The sequence below is a fragment of the Colius striatus genome, chromosome Z (genome assembly GCF_028858725.1).
Source record: "Colius striatus isolate bColStr4 chromosome Z, bColStr4.1.hap1, whole genome shotgun sequence".
Classification (NCBI taxonomy): Eukaryota; Metazoa; Chordata; class Aves; order Coliiformes; family Coliidae; genus Colius; species Colius striatus.
Genome location: NC_084790.1, coordinates 65,692,378 through 65,719,007, shown reverse-complemented (window position 1 = coordinate 65,719,007; position 26,630 = coordinate 65,692,378). Strand labels below are relative to the sequence as shown.

The window sequence follows — 26,630 nt, the reverse complement described above, 5'->3', positions numbered from 1 at the left end:
AACCAGAGAACGATGTAGTTTTGTCATTCTTTGATAGGCCCCACACTCAAGTCCTCTATTAAAAATGAATGTATTCAAGAGGCTCTGCATTAAGGACACAAACAATTAAGGGCACTTCAGATGCTTTGCTAACAGCTGCCATAGAGCTAGGAGGGCTTTCATGAGAGATGCAGGCTTCAACAGTCTGCTTTACCAAGGAGCCAAAGAATGTGGGCAATTAGTCATGTTTGTCTACACTCGAGCAGCTTTCTGAAAATTTTTCTTTGTTTACTTCTGACAGCCCTACATGTCTTGAGATCAGCAGTTAGATAATAGTTGTGTTATGTTGGGACGCCTCTAGAAGTAACTGATAAGTACAGTTCAAAAGCATGAGCCCCAGATCAGGAACATATAGTTTTTACTCTTAATACCACCAGTTACTGATACTCAAGTCTTGATTAATGACACTGTTCTAGATTCCTTTAAAAAAGTTTTTTCTTTCAAGAATATATATACACAATGTGTGTGCACGTACATATTTCAAAGAAGTTTTGCTCTGAAAGGTGAATGCACATTTTCTTTTCAATAGCTAGATTTATATTTAATGAAAGTTCTTTTTTCTCAGTTTTGAAAACAACTTCTTTTAAACTCTGATAAGCAAGATTAGGTGAATTGTGCATTAAAACCTATATTTCACAAATCACGAGAGAACAAAGGTGTTTTTCGAAATGTTTGTTTTGTAAGAACATTTTTTCCTGAACATTTGAGGCAGCAAACAGAAGGTGTGTGAAATTTCATAGTGTATCTATAATTTCAAGTACTTTATTTCATTGTGTAGTGCTTGTAGGCATACTGCCTTTTAAATGTAAGCAGACCTTTGTTAGGACATACAGAGTAGTCTTTTTAGTTTCCTTCGAGTGTGTATGTGTCTTAACTGTCACTTGTAACAGCATCAAGAAATCTCAAAGTAAACTTCTTTATGGCATATTCATTTATATTTACCTGGCACTGTGAATGACTCTGAAGGATGCTGTTAATATGTGGTCATCAATGATAACCTTCTGTGATAAAGACAGACTCGGCAGGATTCACTGTTTTCAACTCTGATAGTGTCAGGTGTGGTAATACTGAGAAAATATTTTTAAAGTAAGATTGATTGGGAACAGGGGAAAGATTATTATACTCTTTTTATTTTAAGTTTTTATTTCTTAAAAAAAAGAAAGCTAATTGACCTGTGTTGGAACTGGTAATTCTCACATGAGGTTGCATTCTCTTAACCTGTCTGGAAAAACCCAGTAATGTGGACAACTGGCATATTTATATTATAGACTCTTAAGATCAGCCAAATAGCTATATATCTTGCTTTGCAGAGAGACATGTGGAAGTACATGGGAGGATGCCCTTTAGTATGCAAATTCTCACAGTCGAGTGGCTTTGTTTTTCTTTTTTTCTGTGTTTATAGACATAGAAAGTCCCAACAGATTTTCTACTAGTCTACTAACTGATATTAGTGAAGTTGGTAACTTCCTTGTGTTGCCTTTGCTGATATGTATGTAGTCACTTGTACCAAAGGCTATATGCGGAACAATGGCTGTATTATGGTTGTGGCTGAAACAAAACAGAAGCAGACCACTGAGGTACTGTGTGAAGTGGAACCTGATTCTGTTGAGAAAATGTGGTTGGGGAAGAAGGTTTCCTGTAAAGCAACTGTTGTGTCATTGCCCTTGTTTAAGGGGAACCTTTTTGTCCTATGAGGAAACCCTCCTAGAACTGCTTCAGAAACTCTTGTTTCGGTAAAACTTTGTCAGATGCCAGGCTTTGCTCCAGTGGAGTACTTCAGCTTGCATCAGAGCCATGGTGGCTTACACGTCTGAGCTCTATGCATCTGTCAGAGGTGGGAAGTGGTGTTAAATCTTGTGAGTTAGTTGCATTTAGATCCCAAATCACTTACCTGCTGAGAGATAAAAGTGGAGGGTGGCTTTTGAATGCTGATTACTGCTTGACTTGGGTACAAGATCAGCATAGACCAGTGTCTTCCTAAAAAACCCAGGACCGAAAGGCTCGTTTAGATGAGTTAGCAGTGTTTTCATCTAGGTTATTTGAAAGGATGTATCTTTGCTCACATTTATGCATGTAATTTCATGCAAGACCTAATGACTGTCACCAGGGATCTGTTCTTTCGTATGTTTTGGAACAAAACAAAAAAAGACCAAGAAATATCTGTGTGGATTAAGGATATGATAGAAATGGACAAGAGCTGTTCAGAGTGTCATTTATGTAGGCTGTGTTTACTTGTGGATGATAATTTTTTTGTGTAACTGCTGCAGCAACTACTGGAGATGTTTTTAAGGAAGAGTGCAGGAGTTGTTCAAGTACCTCGAGGGTTAATTAAAACAGTGGTTCTGAATGATGTGCAGTTGTGTGGGTCTGAAAACCTGTTAGCATAAATAAGAATGAGTAATAAAAGATGCCTGTACCCTACCAGAAATCCTGTGTTCAAGTTGACATGGCAAAAGTGGGGGGTACATAAAGCTGTCAAAGTGGGAAACACTCTATCCTGCTGTCTTCTCTGCTGATTTCAGTGAAGGATTGTTCTGTTCTCTGCTGGTTCCTGACCTTATTGTTCTCCCATTACTCATGCTTTCATTAGTTTGCTGTTGTTGACTGTAACATTTTCTCATCTGATTCTTGTCTGTTCGTTATTTTATTTCTCTTTTAATGTGGATGTTTTAGAAGTCTGTACCTTTTGTCTTCATTCTGCCTCACTTCAGTTTTGGTATTTCTTTAGTACTCTTCATGATGTGTTTCTGTAATCAAAACTAATTTAGCCTTCTAATAGGCAGATAAAATTGGTCATTAAATAAACATTTTTCTTCCATGTCTGTCACCTTCATGTTATCCTTTTTGGTAATTTGAGTAATAATAAATCTACCTTTTAAAAGACTTTATCTTGGACTTAATGGATTTAAAAAATGCTTTACTTGTTAATGAGCTATGTACAAGGACCAGATTTGTGCCTAAACGTGTATACAGATTAGGTTCTTTAGACATGGCAGATGTCCTAGGGTAGCTAACTAAATCCATCCTCATCTGGGCTTGTATAATAACCATTTATATTTATGGTAGTATGAAGATGTGGATTTTTTTGTTACTTTCTTCTCTGTGTGAACTTAATGTAAATCTGTACTCTAGTTACAACATGGCAGCAAATCTAAACCACAGTTTTAATCGGAATACTTTCCCTCTATAGACAGAAATCGCCAAGAGATTGAATACAATTTGTGCACAAGTCATCCCATTTTTGTCTCAGGAAGTAAGTAAAACTCTTCAGCTGTTAAAGTGCAATTATGTTGCTTTTCTGTTTGCAAATTAGCTAGTTTTAAAATGTTAATTTTATCACAATACTGAAGTATAAGGAACATCTGTTAGAGCTGAAGTGTGCAAACCCCCTGCTAATTTGGTCTAACAAATCTGAGTTGAAACTAGTGGCAATGGCTCAGCCTCATTCATTGCCTTAGGAGAATGGGAGTCTTTAAAATATTATCAATGCAACAAAACACTTTCATTTCCAATCATGGTGATTACTTATTTGATATTCACTTGTCAGAGTGAATCTAGTGAAGTAAGCATGCTTATCTTTTCTACATAATTTGTATAAAATTTTAGTGTAAAAGTTGAGTAGTTAGCTCAGATACAAAACACTGTTGAAGGTTACAAACCTGCAAATGACCACAATTGTACCATACTGTGAGAACCTGCTGTTACATTTTGAAGCCTGCTATTTTGGATATGCATTTCCAAACTCTTTGGTTTACAAAGAACATATGTAATTCTTGTTGAGTTCAGTGAAGCATTTCTTTTCCCAGTTTGAAATTTTAGTAGGCTTTGCTGTGTGGGCACAGAGTATATAAACGTTAGAATTGATACTAGCATGAAGTTGACTTTATCATCTTGTCAACTCCATTAGAAAATAATTATTAATTTGCCAGAAAATTAATATGGAAGTGGCATGGGGGGAAGAGGTGAGTTGACTTCTTTCAGGGCTCTTTATTGCATTCTAACAGGTGAGAAATAGGTCACTGTTACTTTTTATCTCCAGAAGACATTTTGTAATACCTAGCCTGGATTTCTGCAGACAAACTCATTATTTATGTGTTTGTGATCCTTGTTTGATTTGGCATGGTCAGTACCTTAACACAATTTCTTCCCCGTATTTCTACCCCATACCCCTTCTTCTTTTACTAGCATCAGCAGCAAGTGGCCCAAGCTGTAGAACGTGCCAAACAAGTGACCATGGCTGAACTGAATGCCATCATCGGGGTACGTGGCCTTCCAGGTCTACCTCCTACAGTGTGTATAACTTGCTTTCATATCTTACTGCTTTGCTGTTTTAAAAATAAGCTTAATGTCTTGATGTCTAATCTTGTTTTCATGCCTGATGTTAATGCAGTTTGCCTTGCTTTGTTTTAGTAGGGATAAAGTTAATAGTTTACTTTCAGAACATCATTTTGTGCAGGAATACTGTGTGTAACGAAACTTTTCCTGCAAGAAATATAAAGATTAGGAGAGTTGCTTGTTTATTTGTAAGTATTGTATGTCAGTTGATCTAGTTACCTTTGTCTCATGCATTTTGTGACACTTGAGTTCTTGGAGCATGTACAACTATTCATTCTTTCTTTTTTATTTCTTGTGAATCTTTCATGAATTTTAAATTAGCAAGCTACTGAAAAGAAACTGCACTTGCTCTTGAAGTAGTATTAATTGTCTGACACAGTGTTCTAATAGCCTTTCACCAAGTATGTGCTTCTAAATATGCTGAAATAAGTTAATACTACTTGCTTGTGACTGGTTGTCAATCACAAGTCATTTGCTTTGTATTAATGAACTTTCTGAACCATACATTCCTTCCACTGCATGAGTTCATTTCCCCTGCCACTAAGTCTAGAATATTTCTCATGTTTTCTGCCCTTCCAGACTAAGTGAAAGAAGTAGCCGAAACAAGAACCCGTTCTTTCTGATTTTATTCATATGTGAGCGCCTTGAGTGGATTCAAATTACTCATTTATCAATTTATGTTAATTGCTTGTGAGAAGATGCCCTGCTGGTCTTTATACTTCCCTCAGACACTTTGTAATGATAATTAGACATGCTGCTGTACGGATTAACAGTGCCATAGTCCAATGACGTCTACAGACAATGGAACCAGTTAATCCATCTGTGCTTAAAATTACATCCCAACTGGAGATGGAAAAAAAATAGGAGTGAGACAGGATTAAAAGAATGAGCCTCAGCTTGAAAACTCCTTTCATCAGTTTCTCAATTGCAGATCTGCAGTCGGTTGTCCTGTGGTAAGCTATTGGCAGTCAATTAGGTGAAATAAACTGGGAGGGTGACCTTCATTTCCTTTTAATAGCTTTTCCTCACTGAAAGGGGGAGCTTCAGTGGATTTTCAGCTTAAATTTTATTCAAGCTGCTTTATTACACTTGACAGATTACCTTTGCGTAAACATACCCCCCTCCCCTTCAAATATGTGCTGTTTTTTCTCTTCGTATAAAATTGTGACTGTTAGTTAGTTGATTTGCTAATCACATCTTAGAAGCTCACACAATTACATCTGTATTTGTCACAGTCTCCTCTATGCTTTGCTTGAGTAATGAATTACTTTATGAATACCTGATTTGATCTTTGAAATACAACACATGTACTTTTCTGGTATTTGATTAGCAAAGATTAGATAACTATACTTTCTTGCATTTAAAAAAAGTGAATTGTGTCTTTAGGATGAAAATTGAATGGAAATGCCTTTTTAATGGACTAGTTTTAAAGAATATTTTATACAGTAAATGGAAGTATGCATGAAAATATATTTTAAAACATTCCTACTGGACTTGAGATACTGCTACTTAGCCAAACCAAATTTTGTTCTCTCAAGTCTGTAATGTACTCTGTGTAAAGTTTACACAACATGAAGTCTTTTAAAAGGAATAGGATATACAAGTAGTATGTGCAATTCAGAAATATTTTGTTTTATCTTGGGGAAGAAGTTCTTTGGAAATAGAAATAAAAGCCTTCACCTTTCTAGTTTTTAAATTATCCAAGATTCATCAGAGAACGTGTTTCCCCATGTCTTCTGAAGGATTTCTGAATGATGCCATGCAAGCCTAAAACTTTGAATGCAAAATGAATATGTTGGGCTCAAAATTTCTTTGACCCTGTGCCATATACATAATACTAAAATTAGCTGTTTTTCACGGGCATCTTTACAGTCTTACATGATCAATAATTATCTCATGCACAATAATTTTCATGCTCTGACATATGCTTGACGTTATTTGAAAGGGATGATGTGCATCCTGGAAAATCTGAACAGTATAAAACTGGGTTGACAATTCAGTGGACCTTTGCTGCCCCTCGATGAGCATGCAGCGTGTCAAACTCTCTCCCAGAGGGGAGGACACATCAGAAGCCTGTCTGTTCTTACCAGCAGCAGCTGCACTGATATTGAACAGGGCCAAGTTTGATAGCAGCTGTCAGTATTGTTCAGGGACCTGACTTAGTGTAAAAAACAATGGTCCATGCTGTTAAAGTGCAGTGTCTTTCAAGATAAGAAAAGAAATAGTAGTTTAATGTTTTAGACATATATTATGAACATGAAAGATCTTGAAACTTTTTTTAAAATGCAAATAGGCTACAGCAATCTGTATTAGCAGAAGATGCAATCAGGTAGCCTCTGGCACCATAATACTGAGGATAATTTATGTCCAATAAATTTTGAAGGTATAAGGAAAGTTTCATTTTCCTAGCTGATGTTCACTTACATAGTTTCTCTTGATTAGATAAAATCTGCATTTTTCAGAGAATCATAGAATTTTTATGATTGGAAAAGATCTTTTAAGATCATCAAGTCCAACCACTAATCTTACAGTGCCAAGCCCATCACTAGACCATATCCATCAGTACTTTGTGTCTTTTGAACATCTCTAGGGATAGTGACTTTACCACCTCCCTGGGCAGCCAATCTAATGCTTACTAACCCTCGTGGTGAAAAAGTTCTTCTAATGTCAAATCTAAACCTCCCCTGGAGTAACTTAATCCCAGTTCCTTGTGTTCTCATCATTCGTTACTGGAGAGGAGATCAACCCCCACCTCACTAGAACTGCCCTTCAGGTAATTGTAAGGAGGGATCATATATCCTCTCAGCTTCTTCTCTAGACTAAACATCCCCAGCCCCCTCAGTTGTTCCTTCATAAGACCCACAAAGATGTTAAACAAAACAGGCTCCAGCACTAACCTCTGGGGTATACCACTGGTTACTGGCCACCAACTGGATTTAACTTAATTCAGTATGGCTTTCTAGGCCCGGCCATCCGGCCTGTTTTTCACCCATTGTAGGAGTAGATCCAAGCCGTGAGCAGCCAGTTTCTCCAGGATAATGCTGTTGGAGACTGTTGAAGGCCTTACTGAAGTCCAGGAAGACCACATCCACAGCCTTTCCCTCATCCACTAAGGGAGTCATCTTGTCATAGAATACAAAAATGCCTCAGGATGGCATTCAGGATAATTTATTCCATAACCTTCCCAACTTTGAACCCTTTTTTCCCCTCCTTCCTTTCTGTCTTTGTAGACCACTGTTTCCTCACACTAGATGATTCAAGAGTTTCCCAATTGGCTTGCCAGAGTTAGAGCAAGTCCTATTGATCTGGGCCATATGTGAATTCTGTAAGGGAGCAAATGCTTTAATTAATAGAAACAAATTTTAAAATAAATGTTGTTTTTTTAAAATTTCCAGTTGAAAAAATGGAAGCCTATTGGAGGAAAAACTGTGAGAACAGGGACTTCTAGTTGTTGTGTGGGTTTAGGTTTTTTTATTTGTTTGTTTGGGAATTGACCTACAAATTCAAAAGCTAGGCTTTGGAAATTATGTATATTGAACATATACAAAAGAGAATGAATGAATGAATTGACACGTAAAAAAATGTAATATGGTTGAACTCAGCCTGTAAGCAGTGCTAATCCTCTGTTTTAATTAAAATTCCTTCTTCGGGAAAGAGTTGTGGGTGTTATTTGATTAAGTCATACCTCTGGCCTTATACTTTTCCTACGTGTTCTTGAAGGCTTAAACTTCCAGTTGTGAGGTAGCAGTATGTCTAAATAACCTCCTTGCCATTCTTTTTTAAATGGCACCATTTAATATTTGTTATACTAAAGTCAAATGGAGTACTGTTTTTTCTAGATAAATGATGTGATTCTGTGATAAAACAGAAACCTTTGGCTGAAAAGGTAAGTTCTCCTGCTGACTCTGTTATGCTGCTGCACCTGTAGGCGGTGTTGACATTTGGTATTAAGAAATAATTCAGATCATGATATGAAAGAATAGGTAGATTCTCATGTTTCAGTTTGAAGCTTTTGAGTGAAGTTTGGTTTTCTTTTTGAGAGAAGTGGTCTGGGTGTCAAATTAAAGGTACTCAAAGTTCACACTAGTAAAGTATAAGTTAATTTGGTCTATAGATGTAAACAAGGCAGAATTTCTCAGATATACTTTCATATTCATAAAGTCATTAGTTTTTGGAGTAGAACATACAAATATCTGAATGGGAAATAAAAGCAACTACTTGGAATCTTTTTTTAGCATTGCATTTTAGACACACGATTTCAGTATACCTCTGAATAGCCAAGTATGTCTTATTTTGCCTTTTGAGGCGTATTGGTAGTGGTTCTGTGAAATATGTATCTTCTGGACTGACAGTACTCTCCAGACAGATTGAGTTGTAGGCCTACAAGAGACCTATCCACTGTTGCATGAGGTGATTGGCTAAAGGATTAGCAAAATGTGGGATTATTTTTTTTCTCTTGGCTGTGGTTGCCAGCTATCTCTGAGATTGTAGTGTGTGAAGCTTAAGAGGATGAGGTTAACCTCTTGAGGGTTTATTCTTATGAGTGTGTAGTTAATCCTTAGAAAGCCTATAAATAACTAGGCTGTGTGTTTCATTATAGAAGAGAAATACAGACTAGAGCAGAAATGAATGCAGAATTTAGAGCAAGGGAGAGCTAAGCAGATGTAGCTTCTCTTTAGATCCTCCTCGGCCATGATCTGCATTATGTACTGAGGGAGAGTAAATTGTCTAGTTTGAAATTGAATAAAATGAGATCTAGTGAGCGCAAAACACTATGTCCACACTTCTAAACTAGCCAACCCCACTTCTAAATTACTGGGCTCTGGTAATAGGATCTCTATTGTGGCAATATCCTGGGTTATTTTTTGTATTTCTACAAAATATGTAGAAACCTTAATTACATATTAAAATTCTGTCATGGTGTAGGTGCTTTTGGAACATAAATGGTCCAGACTTGTAATCTAAGTTTAAAATAAATGGCAAAGGAAGAAGCTATTTGTCAGCATGGCAACTGATATTCTCAAAACAGAGTCCTTAAACAAGGGTTAGATTTTTGTTAGTGCTACTAAGTTTTGAAGAAGAATAAGGAGGGTATTGATTTGTTTGTGTAGCTTGTCCTCTTCAAAACAGAAAACCTGGAAGAAGGTATTTAAAACATGGATGAATAGATAGTTTTAGCCAAGCTTGGTTTTCACTTGACTCCCACCTCACACACACTCCATGCACTGATGGGGCTACAGAAGACCTTGGACCAGCATTGTAAAGTAGCATAGTACCTAAATGAGACACTTTCCTGAAGAAGATATTCTCAATCATTCTGAAGGGGGGAAAATAGCATCAAATTTGAATGTAAATGAGTTATGGTCCAGAACTTCTCTTATTTTGGAAGGTGTCATGTGTGGGGTAGACAGAGAAAGACTCATCTTTTATCTTGTCCAAAAATAAATCAATAAGATCTTTAGGTGGCTCTTTCATCTAGATGTAATATCTAAACTAGTAGTCCAAGGTGAGACCAAGTATATGGTTACACATTTGAGAAGCTAAACAGCTTTGAGGAAAGGAGTGAAAGGTGATGAAAGATGATTGGAAAAAGTTGTGTTTAGTTGGAGTTCAAACCTGAAGATGTGCAACTGCTAATGTAGACAGTAGATTCTAATGAGATGAGCATGTGAGATACCAACAGCGAGTTGGTACCAGTTGCTAAATTACTGTATACTGAACAGATATTCAGGATATGGTAAATGTGTTGAATGGAATGTGATAGTCTGTTTTGCATCAGGAGAGAAGCTTTCAGAAAGAGATAGGTAGAAGCAGAGGAGATCCACTAGAAGAGATGGTTCCTTTTTTTTTGCGAACTTGGTGCCAAATGGTTTTATTAGACTAATTTGTAGATAATTTTTTTTTTTGTGGAATTGAAGGGACTGAAGTTGGATCAAAATGCTGGAATAGTACACTTCAAGGCAAGGATTTTTACAGAGTGTGTGTTCAGTGAGTTTTAATAAAAAGAATATGTAAAGACTACTGGAAGTATAAAATAGAGATTAGGGATGGGTTTGCTTTAGAAGGCTGAGGCAGAAGAACATCAATATTAACATAATAATTGGCACAGAAGAGTACGTTATTTAATCCCAGAGGAAAGGGTTTCTCCAGAACGTGATTCAGAGCACTCCTGACTGAAGTATATGTAGGTAGAATAGCTTTCCATGTTTTAAGCTAGTTTTTGGGAATACTATCCACTTTCCCATCAGTTATCAGGGAAGTAGAAGGAGACAAACTGAAGAGATGAGCATACCTTCTTCTCTCTTTGAAATGTCTGATTTGCACTCACACCTGAAATGAGATGCCTGGGAGAACTATAGGAGTTGAAGAGTAAGTAGGCTAAGATAAAATGTGATGTGACAATCCTTCTCTTGCAAGACATCTGATTTATGGTAGGTCTGGAAGGACATGGGTGGCAACTGAGTTGGGGCTGCACATGAGGTGAAATCAAGTGCAAGGTAGTTGTCTGAGTGGGAATGAAACAAAATCTGGTCATGGATTTGTCCTGAAACTTAAGTAAAAATAGAGAGAGGTGTTGTGAGTGTACATGTTGAATGATATAGGGTTGTTCAGTTAGACCACTTTACAGTAGTGGAGAGAGGTGCAAAGAATGAAGTATACATATTCAAAAGGAAAGAAGGCCTAATTTTGAGAAGCAGACACTGACATGCTGACATGAACTGTCAGTGGGCTGATGGGAGTGACATGGACTGCACAGGCAAAATATACCTGTAACGGGGTAACTGTGACAAAGATGGAGTCAGTGGGACTAGGAAAGTGCAGGGACACTGGAGGAAGATAGAGTACTGTACATATTAAATATTGGAAGTACGCAAGAAAAGAGCAACCTGTTATGTTTTTCATGGGGGAAGAGCAAAGCAAATTGGTAAGATGGAGGGCTCTGCAAGAGGACTTAGAAGATTGCTTTTCTTTTCTTGCACAGAGCTAGACTACCTGGCATTTAGGTTAACTTTAGGAAATACTAAGATAGTTTTTATATCACATTGCTGTTACTCTACAGTATGCTAAAGAATTTATATTAATTGTAGGATTTCCTGGTATCTGGTAGCTGCATGATTTTTTTTGTTTTCTTTTTTTTTCCACAGTACTTGCTGAACTATCAAGGTGGTTATTGTATGCAACATTTAATTCCCTGAGACTATTCAGTTCTGGTTTTTTAAAGATGCTTGGTAATGGTAGCTCTTTTAATTGAATACTTATAGGCGATAGTATTCAGGTAGTAAAAGCAAGGATTAGTGAAAGTGGATTGCTCAAATGCAGTGACCGTTATTTGGTAAATGAAAGTCATTGGAATGTATAGGAAATTTCCAAGAATGTGGTTTATGGCTTGGGACAGTGACTAAAAGTCAATGTAATACTGTTCTCATGATTGTCACATCTTCCATTCTTTGATATCTCTGAATTGTTTTTGTAGTTAGTAGTAGCCACGATGAAAGAGTGATAAGCATAATTTCAAATACTATATTTAACTTTAAGATTTTAATTTACCAAAAAGCCTTTCTACTCCACCATTACTGTCTTCCTGTTCAGCAAGATTTTAATTTTTGGAGACTAAAAAGAGCTTGGAAGGAAAACAAATACTTTTAAAGATAATCATATGTAAGTAATAAAACTCCCTAGAGTAATGACTTTAAGTCATTTCCAAATTGGTGCGTGCTTGAACTTGTTGTTTTTGGCTGCTGTGGCAGCAGGAACAGGCTTTTAAAGTATCATTGGATAGTAGCAGCATGGTAACAGTAGCTAAAAAGGCAAATATGTAGTCTTGAGGTTAGAAGGTGAGTAATAGCAGGAATTTATGGGTGCCTCAGGAAAAAAAAAAAAAAAAAGTGCTGGTCGTTTCTGCAAACCAGAAGCAATGTACACTGACAGTTTCATTCTAGAGACTTAAGGCTTGCATCTGAGTGTTCAGAGAAAGCGATATGTACTTGTCTAAAATTAGAGATTTGTTGGGGATCTTAAACTGACGGTAATCAGAAGAATGTAACTAGTTTCAGAAAACCAACCTTGATCTTGTCTATAACAAGAGAATTTAAGATTGTCTTCTGTGGTTTATAAAATTTGGTTTTAAATTTGTTACTTTCCTTTAGAGTCTGGGAAATTCTTTGGTGAAGACATGTTTTCCTGTGCAAGGATAACTTTTTCCATTTTTACTCAGGCTCTATCTACCTTTCCAATCTTTCCTGCCCTGTGGCATCTGGCCTTTATAAAGTCTTCTCTAGTTCCTTCATTGTTGCAGAGTCTTTCTCCTCCAATGTAACTTCAGCTTTGCTCTTTGTCCCTTAGGTCTTCAGAATTTTGCCTAAGGAAAGAAGTAGAGATGGTATTTAACCTAAGGGAAAAAAACCAGACCCCATTATTAATATAAGGAGCCTTAGAACTTTCTCTTCTGATTTCTGTTTCCTTTTTTGCCAGAAGCTGAGATGAGCTGTTCTTAAGTCAGGCCTGTAATGCATGTCTTTAGAGTAGCTATCAATAATAAAAGCTATATATGCAAACAGACAGAAGAACTTCTATATTTTTATATAAAGTATAAACAATATATATAACTAATATTTCATGTATATATGTAATGTATATACATGTAAAATACATTATATTAGTGATATATTAAGATATAAAATGTGTATATATGATACAGAAATGTTGTATGTGTTTATACACAGAGGTTATTCTAGCAAAAGGATTTCTTTATTTTGAGGGCTGCCTATCATGTTGCCAGCATAGCTACTGATACAAGCACTAGCCATGCTTCAATGGGTCTGCACTCAGTACAAGGTCATTCTAAGTTCTAGATTGACATACAGTATCTAAAAGCATGGAGGAGGGAAGAAAACCCTTTGCTGTTGGCAAAAGCTCGTATGTAGATGCAGCTAAACCAGTGGATTGCTAATGCACCTTGGGGAGAAGATGTTGCTCAACTGGAAAAATTCCATTTGCTGGCAGTATTCTGCATCCTCACTGCAGGGCTTTGCCAGCATGAGGCCATGGGATGATCTGCTGAGGCTCCATAGCATACCGAGGCTGCTCATGTAGATCTGCTCTTCTGAAAGTGCCAGTCATGCTGACAGTACTATAATTATTCCTTCTATGTCAATGGGATGTTTAAAAATCTTTCCGTTTAACAATTATCACTAAACTTTTGTTAAATAGCTAATTGCTGATCACTTTAGTGGAATAACAGCTGATGTTTTCATTCACTGGGTGCAGTGACAAATTATTTGGGCGGGGTCAGCCATATCCATTATTATTGTTCACAGGAGTGATCTTTCTGAAGCGCTCTGAAGTGTCATACATCTTTATTTTTTGAATGCTAGTGCCTGGGCTTACCCTCCAAAATGCCAGAAGGAATGGCAGAGAAATCTAGCTGCTTGAAGTGAGACAGCATGGCACAGCAGAGTTTGGAACTGTTGCTCATTACAGTGCTGAGGAAAAGATAGGATACTTTTTTCCTCCCTTGCAGTCTATATGTCTGTGATCTGTTGTGGAGATGTGTGAACTAATCCATGGTTAACATGATGTCTTTGAAAATTATTTTTGTTTACTATTTGCATTATGCTGGAGAGCGTTTAAAACCTGTTTATCAAATCTGTAGGTGTAAAGATAACTATAGTACTAATTTTAGAATCACAGAATCTCAAAGGTTGGAAGGGACCTTGAAAGATCATCCACTCCAAACCCCCTGCTACAGCAAGACTGCCTAGAGTAGGTCACAAAGGAGCTCATCCAGGTGGATTTTGAATATTGCTAGAGGAGGAGACTCAGCAACCCACCTGGACAGCCTGTTCCAGTGCTCTGTCACCCTCACAGTGAAGAAATTCTTCCTTGTATTTCTTTGGAACCTTGTATGTTCCAGTTTCTATCCATTGCCCCTTGTCCTATCATTGGACACCACTGAGATGAGCCTGGCTCCATCCTCCTGACACTCACCCTTCACATATTTGTAAACATGAATGAGGTCATCCCTCAGTCTCCTCTTCTCCAAGATAAAGAGCTCCAGCTCCCTCAGCCTTTCATCATCTCTGTGGCCCTGTACTGAACAATCTCCAGCAGTTGCCTGTCCTTCGTGAACTGGATACAATATTCCAGATGTGGTCTCACAAGGGCAGAGTAGAGGGGGAGGAGAACCCCTCCCGACCTACTGCTCACAGCTCTTCTACTACACCGCAGAATGCCACAGGCCTTCTTGGCCACGAGGACACATTGCTGGCTAGTGCTGCTGTCCACTAGGACCCCCAGGTCTCTTCCACCTACACTACTCTCTTAACAGTTAATTCTCCAACCTGTACTGGTCCACAGGGTTATTCTTTAGATTTCTCCCTGCCCAACACTCCAGCCTGTCCAGGTCTCGTTGAATGGCAGCACAGCCTTCTGGTGTGTCAGCCACTGATCCCAGTTAAGTATCATTAGCAAACTTGCTGACAGTGCCCTCTGTTCCCTCATCAAGGTCATTATGAATAGATTGAACTCTACCAGTCCTAGCACTGACCCCTGAGGGACTCCACTAGGTACAGAACTCCAACTAGACCCTGTCCCATTAATCACCATCCTTTGCCTTCTTCCCTTCAACTAGTTAACAATCCACCTCACTGCCTGATCATCCAGCCCACACTTGCTCAGTTTTACTGTGGGGATGCTGTGGGAAATGTCAAATGCTTCCCTGAAATCAAGATAAACCACATACCACTACCACCATCTATTCGCCTGGTTACATCTTCATAAAAAGCTATCAGGTTGGTCAAACGTGACTTCCCTTTGATAAAACCATGTTGACTGCTCCTAATGACCCTGCTGTCCTTTAAATGCCTGGAGACAGCACCCAGGATAAGTTGTTCCATCACCTTTCCAGGGTTGGAGGTGAAACTGACCAGTCTGTAATTTCCCGGCTCCTCCTTCTTGCCCTTTTTAAAGACTGGAGTGACATTTGCTCTCCTCCAGTCCTCAAGCACCTCTCCTGTTCTCCATGACTTACTGAAGATGATGGAGAGTAGGTCTAGCAATGACTTTCACCAGCTCCCTCAGCACCCGTGGGTGCATCCCATTGGGGCCCATGGATTTGTGTACATCCAGACTGTTCAACTGATCCCAGTCCTCATCAACCAAACAAAACTCCTCCTTTAACCTGAATTTCTCTGGAGTCTGGGGTTCCAGAAGACAGTCTCCAGCAGTATATAGATAGAGGCAGAGAAGATATTCAGTAACTCTGCCTTCTCTGTATCTTCTGTCACCAGGGCACCTGCCTCATTCAACAGTGGGCCTACGTTGCCTCTGGTGTTAGTTTTATCTGCAGTGTGTTTGAAGAAGACCTTCTTGTTGTCCTTCACCTCCCTTACAAGGCACAACTCCAATGAGGCTTTAGCTTTCCTACTTGCCTCCCTACATCCTCTAGCAACAATCTTAGAATGAGATCTTGTGATTCAGCAAAAGTACTCTGTGTAATTGTAAATAGGTGCTGGCTGTGTAATTTGAATTGATAGCAACTTAAGCCTTTCTTGTGTTGAGAGACTTTTCCTTGTTTAAAAATATGTCCTCACTGAATACATGGCATAGTCTAAAAATACAAGCTAAAGAATATATTTAATATTTATGTATTTAAAGAAGCTCTCAAAATTTTCCCCTTGTTCTAATGAAAATTTGAATTTTGAGTTTTGCTAAGTAGATGAAGATTTTGGTATTACAGCTTTGACTCTTGCTGACTGTCTCAGTTGCCTTCTATGGGCTCTTTGGACATGACCCATGTACACCAGTGGTTTACTGGCCTCACATTAAAATGTGTTGTCTTCCTCTTTTGTAATATTTCTGTGGAATAATTCTCTCTTGAACTACAGCACTAATCAATAAATGTGCATTTTTGTTTCAGAGAAGTTAGTGTGGCAGTTTCATGACTGCAATTAATTTTTCTTTCTTTAGATAGAAAAGAACTTTTAGCCTCCTAGAGAAAGTATATGGGAAATTATGCTTAAAAATGTTTATGCTAGCTTTTGTTTAATTTCTTAATGCGAAGAGAAAAAAACCCAATAACTAAAACCAGACTCTGGAGGTGGCCAGAAGGGCTCAGTTTGTTAGCATCCTTTGTAATTACAGTATCAGCAGAGCAGTGAAATACAACTTCTTAGCCTTCTTTCAGCTGCTTAGGGAGCTGTGTGTGGGGGAGAAGCTGTCTAGTATAGCATCAGTGTTCTAGTTTATGTGAGACAGTTTATACAATCCCTTACTGCATCAAAAAAGTGGATGTGCAATTGAGACTTATTAGTGTGGTTTGTTTTGTTTGGACAAGTGGAAACGGGCACTTTTTGAAGAGCCTTCTGCTCAGAATTTAACATTAGTTTGAAGGAGATTCCTATAGTACGAAATAGTAACAAAGAACAAACTGAAGATAACTTTTTCATCTTCCTTCTGCCTTTTTTGACATCCATTAAGAAGTTCAATTTTTTTTCTTCAGTGGAAAACAAATGGTAAGGCCCAAAGACACTGTCATATGCAACTTCTATAAAGCATAAAAAGAAACCGGATTTTTCTCATGAGGTAGTTGGATCTTAAATAATCATGCCACTGCCAGAGAAACTTTCTAGGTATATGTATGGCTTTGGATAGCTTTTGCCACTACTGCCCTTCTGTGGACTTAAATCTCTGCAGTACAATGAAATTTCACATCATTTATAGATAGAGGCTTACTGAAGGCACTGTTTCATTGTTTTGAAGGGGCATTCTCTTCCCACGCTGAAGGCACTGTGACTTGTTCACATAATGGATAGTTTTCAAATTACCTCTGCACAGCTACAAAGGCATCATTCTTGACTCACTAGCTGGAGATGTAGTGATGGGAGCTCTCAAGTGTGTTTATTGTGATATAGTGTAATTTCCTATCCTAAGAGGAAAAATCTGACTGAACGTTTAGAAGAAATATGGTGATCGATGTTGTGATCAATGGCACAGAGTCAAGATGGAGGCCTGTGGCCAGTGGAGTTCCATAGGGATCGATTCTGGGGCCAGTCTTGTTCAACATTTTCATCTATGACCTGGATGAGGGGACAGAGTGTACATCAGTTTGCTGATGACGCCAAACTGGGAGGACTGGCTGATTCCCCAGAAGGCTGTGCTGCCATTCAGCGGGATCTCGACCAGATTGAGAGTTGGGCAGTGAGGAACCTCATGAACTTCAACAAGGACAAGTGCAGAGTCCTGCATCTGGGAAGGAACAAACCCAGGCACCAGTACAGGCTAGGGGTTGAACTGCTGAAGAGCAGCTCTGCAGAGAGAGACCTGGGAGTCCTGATTAATAATAAGCTAAACATGAGCCAGCAATGTGCTGTTGTGGCCAAGAAGGCCAATGACATCCTGGGATGCATCAAGAAGAGTGTGGCTAGCAGGTCAAGGGAGATTCTTCTCCCCCTCTACTCTGCCCTGGTGAGGTCTTTTCAGCAGTCCTGTGTCCAGTTCTGGGCTCCTCAGTTCAAGAGGGACAGGGAACTGCTGGAGAGACTCCAGCGCAGGGCCACCAAGATGATCAAGGGACTGGAACATCTTTCATATGAGGAAAGGCTGAGGGAACTGGGACTGTTTAGTCTGGAGAAGAGGAGACTGAGAGGAGATCTTATTAACATTTATAAATATCTAAAGGGTGGATGTCAAGAGGTTGGGACATCCCTTTTTTCTATAGTAGCTAGCGAAAGGACAAGGGGTAATGGGATGAAGCTGGAACACAAAAAGTTCCATTTCAATATACGGAAAACCTACTTCACTGTGAGGGTGCTGGAGCAGTGGCACAGGCTGCCCAGAGGGTTTGTGGAGTCTCTTCCTTGGAGGTCTTCAAGACCCACCTGGACATGTTCCTATGTGACCTGATCTAGGTGAACCTGCTTCTGCAGGGGTGTTGGACTAGATGATCTTTAAAGATCCCTTCCAACCCCTACCATTCTACAATTCTATGAGAAGAGGAAGTAAGAAAACCAAATGAACCATAATAGAAACAGAGGTTTCATAAGGATTTGGTAGAAAATTAATCAATGATAGTACTAGCTGACTCTCAGTTTTTCTAAACTACATTTTAACAGGGAGAAAACAGTAAGCAGAATCACAGAATGCCTGAGGTTAGTGGAGACACCTGCAGCTCATCTGTTCCAGCCAGCCTCCTTAAGCAAGACTACCTAGAGCCAGTTGCTTTGTATCATGTCCACGTGTATTTTTTCTGTCTCCGAAGATGGAGACTCCACAGCCTGTATGGGCAACCTGTACCAATGCTTAAGTCACCATCCCATTAAAAAAACCAAAACAAACAAACCCCAACCAAACAAAAAAAGAAAGAACCAAACCAACCAACCAACGAAGATGTATTCAGATATTCAGGAACCTTACGTGTTTCAGTTTGTGCCCATTGCCTTGTGTCCTGCCATTGGGCCATCCAATGATGGGCTACAAACACGATTAAGAGGCTGGAGCGTCTTGCACATGAGGACAGGCTGAGAGGCTAGTACTTGTCCAAGCCCATCATAAGATGTTCGTTAGTGTGTCCAAATGTCTCTTAAACTGAAAAGCCCAGCACTGGATACAGTATTCCAGGTGTGGCCTCAACAGTGAGCAGAGGGGAAGAATCTACTCCCTTGACTTGCTGGCAATACTTTGTCTTAATGCAGCCCAGGATGACATTTACCTGCATTGCCACAAGAGCACGTTGCTAGCTCATATTCAATTATGTTTGCCAGGAATCGTGGGTAATTTTTGGCAAAGCTGTTTTCCAGCTAGGCGTCTCCCACTATGTGCTGGTGTGCATATATTGGTCTGTTTACCTGTCATAGAGTGTTAGAGTGGTTAAGATTGAAGGAGACCTTCAAAGGTTAGATCCAGCCCTCCTGCTATGGGCAGATACCTTCCACTAGATCAGGTTCTGCAAAGGCCTATCCAACTTGAGCATGAACACTTCCAATGATGGGGAATTAGCCAGTCCCATTGGCTATGCCACTGATGAAAATAATGGGTAGTGTTGGTCTTACTATGAACACTTGAGGGACCCTACTAGTCATCTCCTGATCCATCTAACAACACATCCATTAACCTCATATCATTCCAACTGAGTGGCAAGAATATTTTGAGGGACCATATCAAAGCCTTCCAGAAGTTCAGGTAGATGGTACTTGTAGCTTTTCCCTTGTCCACTGTTGCATTCACTCCACTGTAGAAAACTGTGCATAAATTCTTAAAGGAGGTTGTTTATCATCCTGCCATATGTTCTTCCCTGTAGATGAGGTACTTTTGAGAATACCTACAGAAATGCATTAATTAATGTCTTAGATTGTCTGACTACTGTTGGTGATGTGGGTGGTGTGTGCAGGGTTTGGATTTTTTTAGAATGAGAGAAAAGACTGTATGTGACAGGAGCATAATCTTAAATTGTTCCTTAGTTGGAAGGTTACATTTCCAGTGTTGGCTTTAAGAATATTTCTGATCAGAGAGGGAGAAGATTACCACTTGGTTAGCCAGCTGTATGTGCCCAGGGATAGTAGCCATTATATGTTCATTGGCCATAGACATTTGATACAGATTTTCACTTCCTTCTGCTACTTGAGCAAGCAAATGGAAAATCTGATTTCCCTTTGGGAAGATAAAGAATATTGCAATGAACTGCAACACAATAATACATGCTTTTCTTTCACGTCTTTCTGCCTTCTTGAGTTGAACAGAATCACATTTCTTGAGTTTTACAAAAGTTGACATGAAATAGTGCCCTTTACATTTTAAGCCTGTAAATTACTTTTGTACTTGCCAGATATTTTTTCAGAACAACTCTCTTGAGCTTGGGAGAATCTGTTAATACTATTTCTGATGCTAGTGCTGATAAGATTTTGGAAGACTTTGTCTGCTCTCAGGTGAAGGGTGCAAGAGAAGACAGCTATTGTAGTTTAGGACCTTTTTTCCACTGTTCATGTATAACCACATCCGAATCTTTATTTCAGTGCTTTTCAACAGATACTGAAATAGTACATTGCACTTCTGTTTAAAAACAGAAGAATGCTGTAACCAATCAACAGTAAGAATTAAAAACTAGTTAAGTAAACAATAGGTGTCCGTGACCTCAACAGAGCTACTTCACAGTGGGATTGTAGGAGCTTGTAAAAGCAAAGTGTCTAAAAGAGATGTGTCATTGTTTCTGTATAGGAAGTATGTTTCATTATCTCTGGAAGATTGTGTTAGAGAATGGAAAATTATTCAAAATTTGGAGTCCTAGTTAAGGAGCTCTTTATAGCTGGAACTTGCCTAGGATGTTGCAGCTGAAAAACTGTACTGCCATTAAAATTGTGGGTGGATACTGGAAAGAAATTCCAAGGCAATAAAACTTACATCTGGACAGTGCAGTAAGCTTAATTTGTCATTCCTTTTCTCTCTTTGCAAGTATGAAGAACTTGGTTTTGCAACAAAATGGTGGGTGAACTACTGATGCTTTCAAAATCACTGCAATGGCTAATTAACTCCATCCACTCACTTATGTATGCATCATTACATTCTCTTCTACCTTCCTGCTTCCTTCTGAAAGTGGACACAGCACTTGCTCTGCGAGTAATGATAATTGCTAGTATGGTAGACCTGTTACTCATCCTTTTTTGAGCACATTTCTTATGGCAGGTGTCTAGTTTTTAATTAACTGCTAATGAACATGTCTAGTAGACCATGATACCGCTGCCAACTTATTCTATTTTATATCTCTCTACTGCAAAGCTCTTAAAAGGTGACAGAACAGTCATTAGTGTCTTTGAAGTGACATAGTTGTTTCCAGGATCTACTATGGCAAATGTCTAGTTACTGAATACATCTGGTGAACATTGGTCTTACCCATCTCTCTCATCTTTAGTTTCTTTTTTTTGCAGAACATATTTGATTTCCCCAAAAAGTACAATATATGTTTAACAATTCAAGATTATTTTTAAAATAAAAAAAAAGAGCATGAGCTTCTGGAAAGGATCAGCTGTATAGGTATGTTAGGGAGAACTTTAAACCTGTTATGAATAGGTAACATATAAATAATGAATCCATGTTCTTCAGTCTTATGCAGTGATGATCCTCAGATAATAAACATTAAATCACAGTATACCTTCTTTGGCTTAAAAGACCATTATCGGGTTTCAGTGTCAAGTCTGTTTAACATAGCTAGATATTTAAGCATCTTTGGGTACCATTTTCCTCATCTGCCTTCAATAACCATTTTGCAGAGTTGCTAAGATATTATTCAGAGTGATACATTTTTACTTACAACTCTCATATTCTGTTCTCCTCATGCTCCCCACTGTTCATGTGCAGTTTCATCAGAGACCGGGATGTAGTCTTTCTTGTTGCATAGCTTCAGCTTCAGAACCCATAAGAGGGGATTAATCTGTGTCTCATTTCTGTGACTTTTGAAATACCCTTTGTGTAGTCTACAAAGCCGAGGCAGGAAAATTGTTGGTCATATGTCCCTAACAGTCTGATTTCTGAAGACATTAAGCTATGCTTCCTGAAATTGTGCAGGTTAGCTTGTTTCTTAATTAAACTGAGAGAGGCATGAATGAAGGGAATCTTCACAGGCTTCCTGAAGGGATAGGGATAAGAGTGGAAACAATTTGACTTCATTTCCATGTTTTGATGCTCCCGTGCCCAAACTGCAAAATAAGCTAATTTGAGCTTGCTGTGGGAGAAGGGAGGAGACTTTTCTCCATAAGACAAATTTGAAGGGTTAAATCACTTTTTTTTCCTTTTCTTGGCCAGTTGTGCTGGTAATCCAGTGATGTGATGCAACTGAGGACAAGTAAGACTAATGCCATGAATGCAGTATTACTGATGCATGTTGCCTCATGTCTAGAGTGCAGATGACTGACTTGGTTTAAGTGGTCAATGAAGAATGGAACAACTAAGTTACCATGTGTTTTAGAAACGGAGCCTGCCAAAACATGTGGTTACCTCCCAGTTTGAGGAAACAATGCTGGAAACTACTGAAGTCTTGATAAAGTCTGTGAAAAGAGAGAAATCCTCTTGTTCTTTGGAGGCTAGAGAAGAAACCAACCAACCAAACAAAAAAACACACTAAAAAATCCACCAAACACACAAAAAACCCCAAACCACCTCACACCTGTGCTGTCCTGTCAGACTTCACAGTGATCTTTACTGATACTTTTCAGATAAGTGGAATTTTACTAGCAGTAACTGCTTGACTTTGTAGAGGGTGATATACTGCTTTATTTCAAATAAAAATAATTCTTAATACTTCTTTAAAGTGTTAGTTTTTGGATTGTTTTGAACACATTAAAATAGGAGAATTGAGAAATACCTTGCTTTTGAAATATACTGAAAAGTTGGCGAAGATCGTGATTAGCTGTATGTATTACAGTGAAAACTAGTGAGACTCTTTTGCAGCACATGAAAATAAACTCCTGATACATGATGTGAGAAAGTTTTGAGAGCTTTCTAGAAATGACTAAAGAGATTGTGGTAGATTTTAAGATTTGTATGGCAAAAAAGCAAGTAAATGATGGCTGCATTGGAACAGCAGAAAAGCAAAAGATTAGCAGGTCCAGTCCAGAGTTCTTTAGTGTCAGGCACTCCTACCTGCTTAAATTTATAAACAGCTCAAGGTATGTCTTGGAATGGTATTATAAGAAAGAAGTGTTTGGGCACAGTAGTTATTTAAAGAGTAGTGAATTCAGTCATTCATAGACCAATAAATGTTGTGTAGATATTATTGATAGTTTGACTTGAAGAATCTTGTGACCTGTGGAAGAAAATAATTTTTTTTTTATTATTTTGGAGTAACTTTTGAACTATTACAAGCTTTAGTCTAGGTACAATTTCAGTAGCTGTCAGCAGTACTGTAAAAATCTTACTTGCTCTTGACAGACTGCTAGCCTTCATGGGGGCAAACAATGTCTAGCTAAGCTCATCCTGTACAGCCCTTTGCTTACCTGTCTTCTCTTCGATACCATGGATTGAGTAGTACTCTAGCTTTTTTCATGATATCTATCTTCAGCAGAGGGATGGTGGAGTGTGTCCAAGATAGAGAGGTTTGTTTTGTCTTCTGCTTATATGCCCAATATGCTTATATATGTTTCTTGTTTGGAATACTTGGATTTTAAGATCGTAGTTCCAAAACAAGCTAGTTCATGAATAACTTATTTTTCCCAAAAGCTTGACTAGAATAAACTATAACTACAGAAAATATGAACTTAAACAATGTCTCTAGAGGGATTTTTTAATATTCAGAATTGAAACCTACTTACTATTTCAAGCTTGGAGGAAGAGAGGGGAGTGAGTTTAAAATGGTCTCGCTAGTGGAACTTTTTTTTAACCCTGAGCAGTGAAGCTCTATTTTATAGAAAAGGAAAGGTATTCGGGTTTTCTGCTGCTGCTGTTTGTCACCGATGATGCTGTGACAGGCACTAGCTTCCCAAAACAATTTATGGTAGTTGAACCTATTCCTTGAGCTACAAAACAAGTATTTAGCTAGCCTTTTTCTATTTATGGGACATAAGTAGAGCCATCCATAGACGGCATGGTGTAATGCAGTACCTACAATGTGGTGGGACAAAGAGGAGAGGCCAGATTTAAAACAAACAAAAGAAAAAAAATCCACTGTTAACACACAGTAATTAACCAAACTTCTCCCTTCTTCCCAAACTATGTGCTCTGCATTGTTCTTCTGGGGATGATGATACCACTGGGAGCAGCAGCAGCAGTTGCAGGCTCAACATCTCTCCCATGGCCATGGACCTCCAGTGCCTCTAACACCACATCCATCAGGACTTCAGCCTCCAGGAATCCCTCCACTTGGAAGCAGTGCTGGCCTTCTTGCCCTTTCTAGTGCTTTGGGTGGGCAGTCTCACTTGGCAATAAAAGATGACAAGAAGCATCACGATACAGAGCACCACAGAGGTGAGAGGCATGGCAGGCCTGATTAGGACATTGTCAGTTTTGCACATTGCTGCAAATTACGTGCATCTCTAAAGAATTCAAGTTATATAGAATGAGAAAAAAAATGCTGCCAAACTTAAAAATATCTGCATATATACCACTGAAACAAAATTCAACTTGGAATTTTTCAGTGTTTTAAAAGGGGATCACTAGGTGTCACGTGCTCTGTAGCTTGCAGAGCATTTTGACATCCTGGTAAATGCTTAGTTGTAACACTAGTGGCCTGCACCATGTTGTGAAAAACTGTTAAACTGCATACTTTTTTCAAAGAAGGTAATGTTGTGAAATGGGTGGGTGGGAAGGTAGGGGAAACAAGAAGTTAAATTTTGAAGTGAATGTGTTCAAACAAAAGATTTAGATAATCGCATCTGTTACTTTAGTTCCATAGGCTTAAATTCTAGTACGTAATTAGATATTGGGCAAAATTGCACTTGACTAATTTTTTAAAAGAAAATAATTTATTCTGTCATAAAATAAAAGTAGGCTTTGTGTATGGTTAAACTGTATATCATGTTTACAAAATACTGTAATTTTCAGGAAATCACTGTATTAGGCATGTGCAATGACATATAAATAAAAGCCATTTTAAAACTGTTCGTGGCTTGTGTTCTAATTTTTACCCCCTTTTTTATTTCTGTTCTTGCCTCTGTATATGAACGGGCATGTCTGTGCATTTCTTGGTTACTTCGGGAGCAGACAGAGAGCCAGGCACAGTAAGTACCAACATTCCTGCTCTTTGCACTTCTATGTAATGTAATAGTCAGATGTTACACTGTTTATTTTTTCTCCCTTTTAGTCAGTTTCATCATACTAGACATATGTATCTTCAATTAAGGTATCTCTTGATTTATGCATGTCATGTCTTTGGAGGACTGTATGAATCAGGTTTCTGAGCAGAAATATTTTGGAAGCTTGAATTTTAATTTGCTTATTGGGGATGAAGAGGAACTGCAAATCAAACAGAGCACTGACTGGCAACTTAAAGTTATAACATAATTAGCCAGAGTTAAGGTTTTTCATGTAGCATTTTCAGGAATTAAAGTTGCAGAATAGGTGAGAAATTTAAAATCCACGTGTCATGGTGGTGTTTGGCCCTGGGAGTTTCATTAACTGAATCTGTTTAAGCTCTACTGATACCTTTAGAGCTTAAATTGTGCTTCAGGTGTAACTTCTGTGGCAATACTTATTTTCTTTGTAGACATAAGCTGTAATAGAATTGGTCTAAGACAACCTTATCAAGAGAAACCAGCTAAAGAACAACTTTGTCACAGCTTCTTATATAGTTGTGTTTTGAATGATATTACTGTATGAATCTGTTTACGATGGGCATGTGCAACTTTCGTATAGTTTCTGGTAACAAAGCTTGTTGTTGTCATAGGTAAATTTGGTCTCTCTTTGGTTTCTTTTTCTCAATTGAAAAGACAAGAGCTAGGAGAAGTTACTTGTTGGGTATCTTTATGGTACTCAACTTCTGGCTTTTATTGCTGCTTCATTTTTTATACTATGGCTTGATAAATATTTACTGGAAACTATCTTTTGCGGCAGTATTTTTAGTTTCTAGGTTACTAAACAAGATTTATTTCAATTTGCTTAATGTTATTAGTGACAGTGAAACTGTGGAACTAATTTGAAGCTTTGTTTTCCTGAAACCTCAGACCGATGACCTATTTCTTTGAGTGGGACATATTTCTTTTGAGAGGTTAGTCAAGTGCAGGATTGCCAACAACTGTTCTTATCAGTTGAGGAAGGAGGTTTGCAGTGTGTTTCTGAAGCTATGTACACATACACACATGCGGGAGTGATAGCTTTGTGTTTTCCTGTGGTTGTTTCCTGTCCAGTTTCTTGCTCTCTTTCCATAGTTTCCTCATCTATCATATACTTCACTGAAGGTTTTTTTAATTTAAAATCAAATGCCTTGACAGTGTTGTGAAATTTGGATTCTGAATTCAACTTGCAGCTGAGACTATTTCTTGCCTGTGGAAGGAGCACTGTTAAAAATTAAGTCATGGCTTTTGCATTGTGGTAGATTGACAGTTGCTTAGTTCACTGTATAGTTTGATTGCATTTGATTGAAGTACATTAAATTCTTGCTGTAGTTCCTTCTGTTTCCATATGTGTAACTCATGATTGCCTGGTTATTATGTGTAGTAGGCTTTTTTATGCTTTGTTTACCACTAAGTAACCTTTAAACAATCTAGGGCTTTATTTAATAAAAGAATATTGCCATATGGATATACTGAGGTCAGGTTACTACCCAGAGGTGGCTATAG

The 26,630-nt window shown here is 38.3% G+C and overlaps 1 protein-coding gene across 4 annotated transcripts in view; it reads left to right on the top strand.

Moving 5' to 3' along the window:
• LOC104558416 (TLE family member 1, transcriptional corepressor) overlaps positions 1–26,630 on the top strand; it is a 74,656-nt gene that overhangs the window by 19,723 nt on the left and 28,303 nt on the right. For 3 of the 4 annotated variants that reach the window (XM_062017463.1, XM_062017462.1, XM_062017460.1), the window contains exons 5-8: positions 3,230–3,292; positions 4,225–4,329; positions 24,117–24,321; positions 25,057–25,073. In XM_062017463.1, coding sequence (XP_061873447.1) covers positions 3,230–3,292; positions 4,225–4,329; positions 24,117–24,321; positions 25,057–25,073 — 390 coding nt within the window. The remainder of the gene's footprint in view (positions 1–3,229; positions 3,293–4,224; positions 4,330–24,116; positions 24,322–25,056; positions 25,074–26,630) is intronic. The other variant, XM_062017461.1, reaches the window with a different exon arrangement.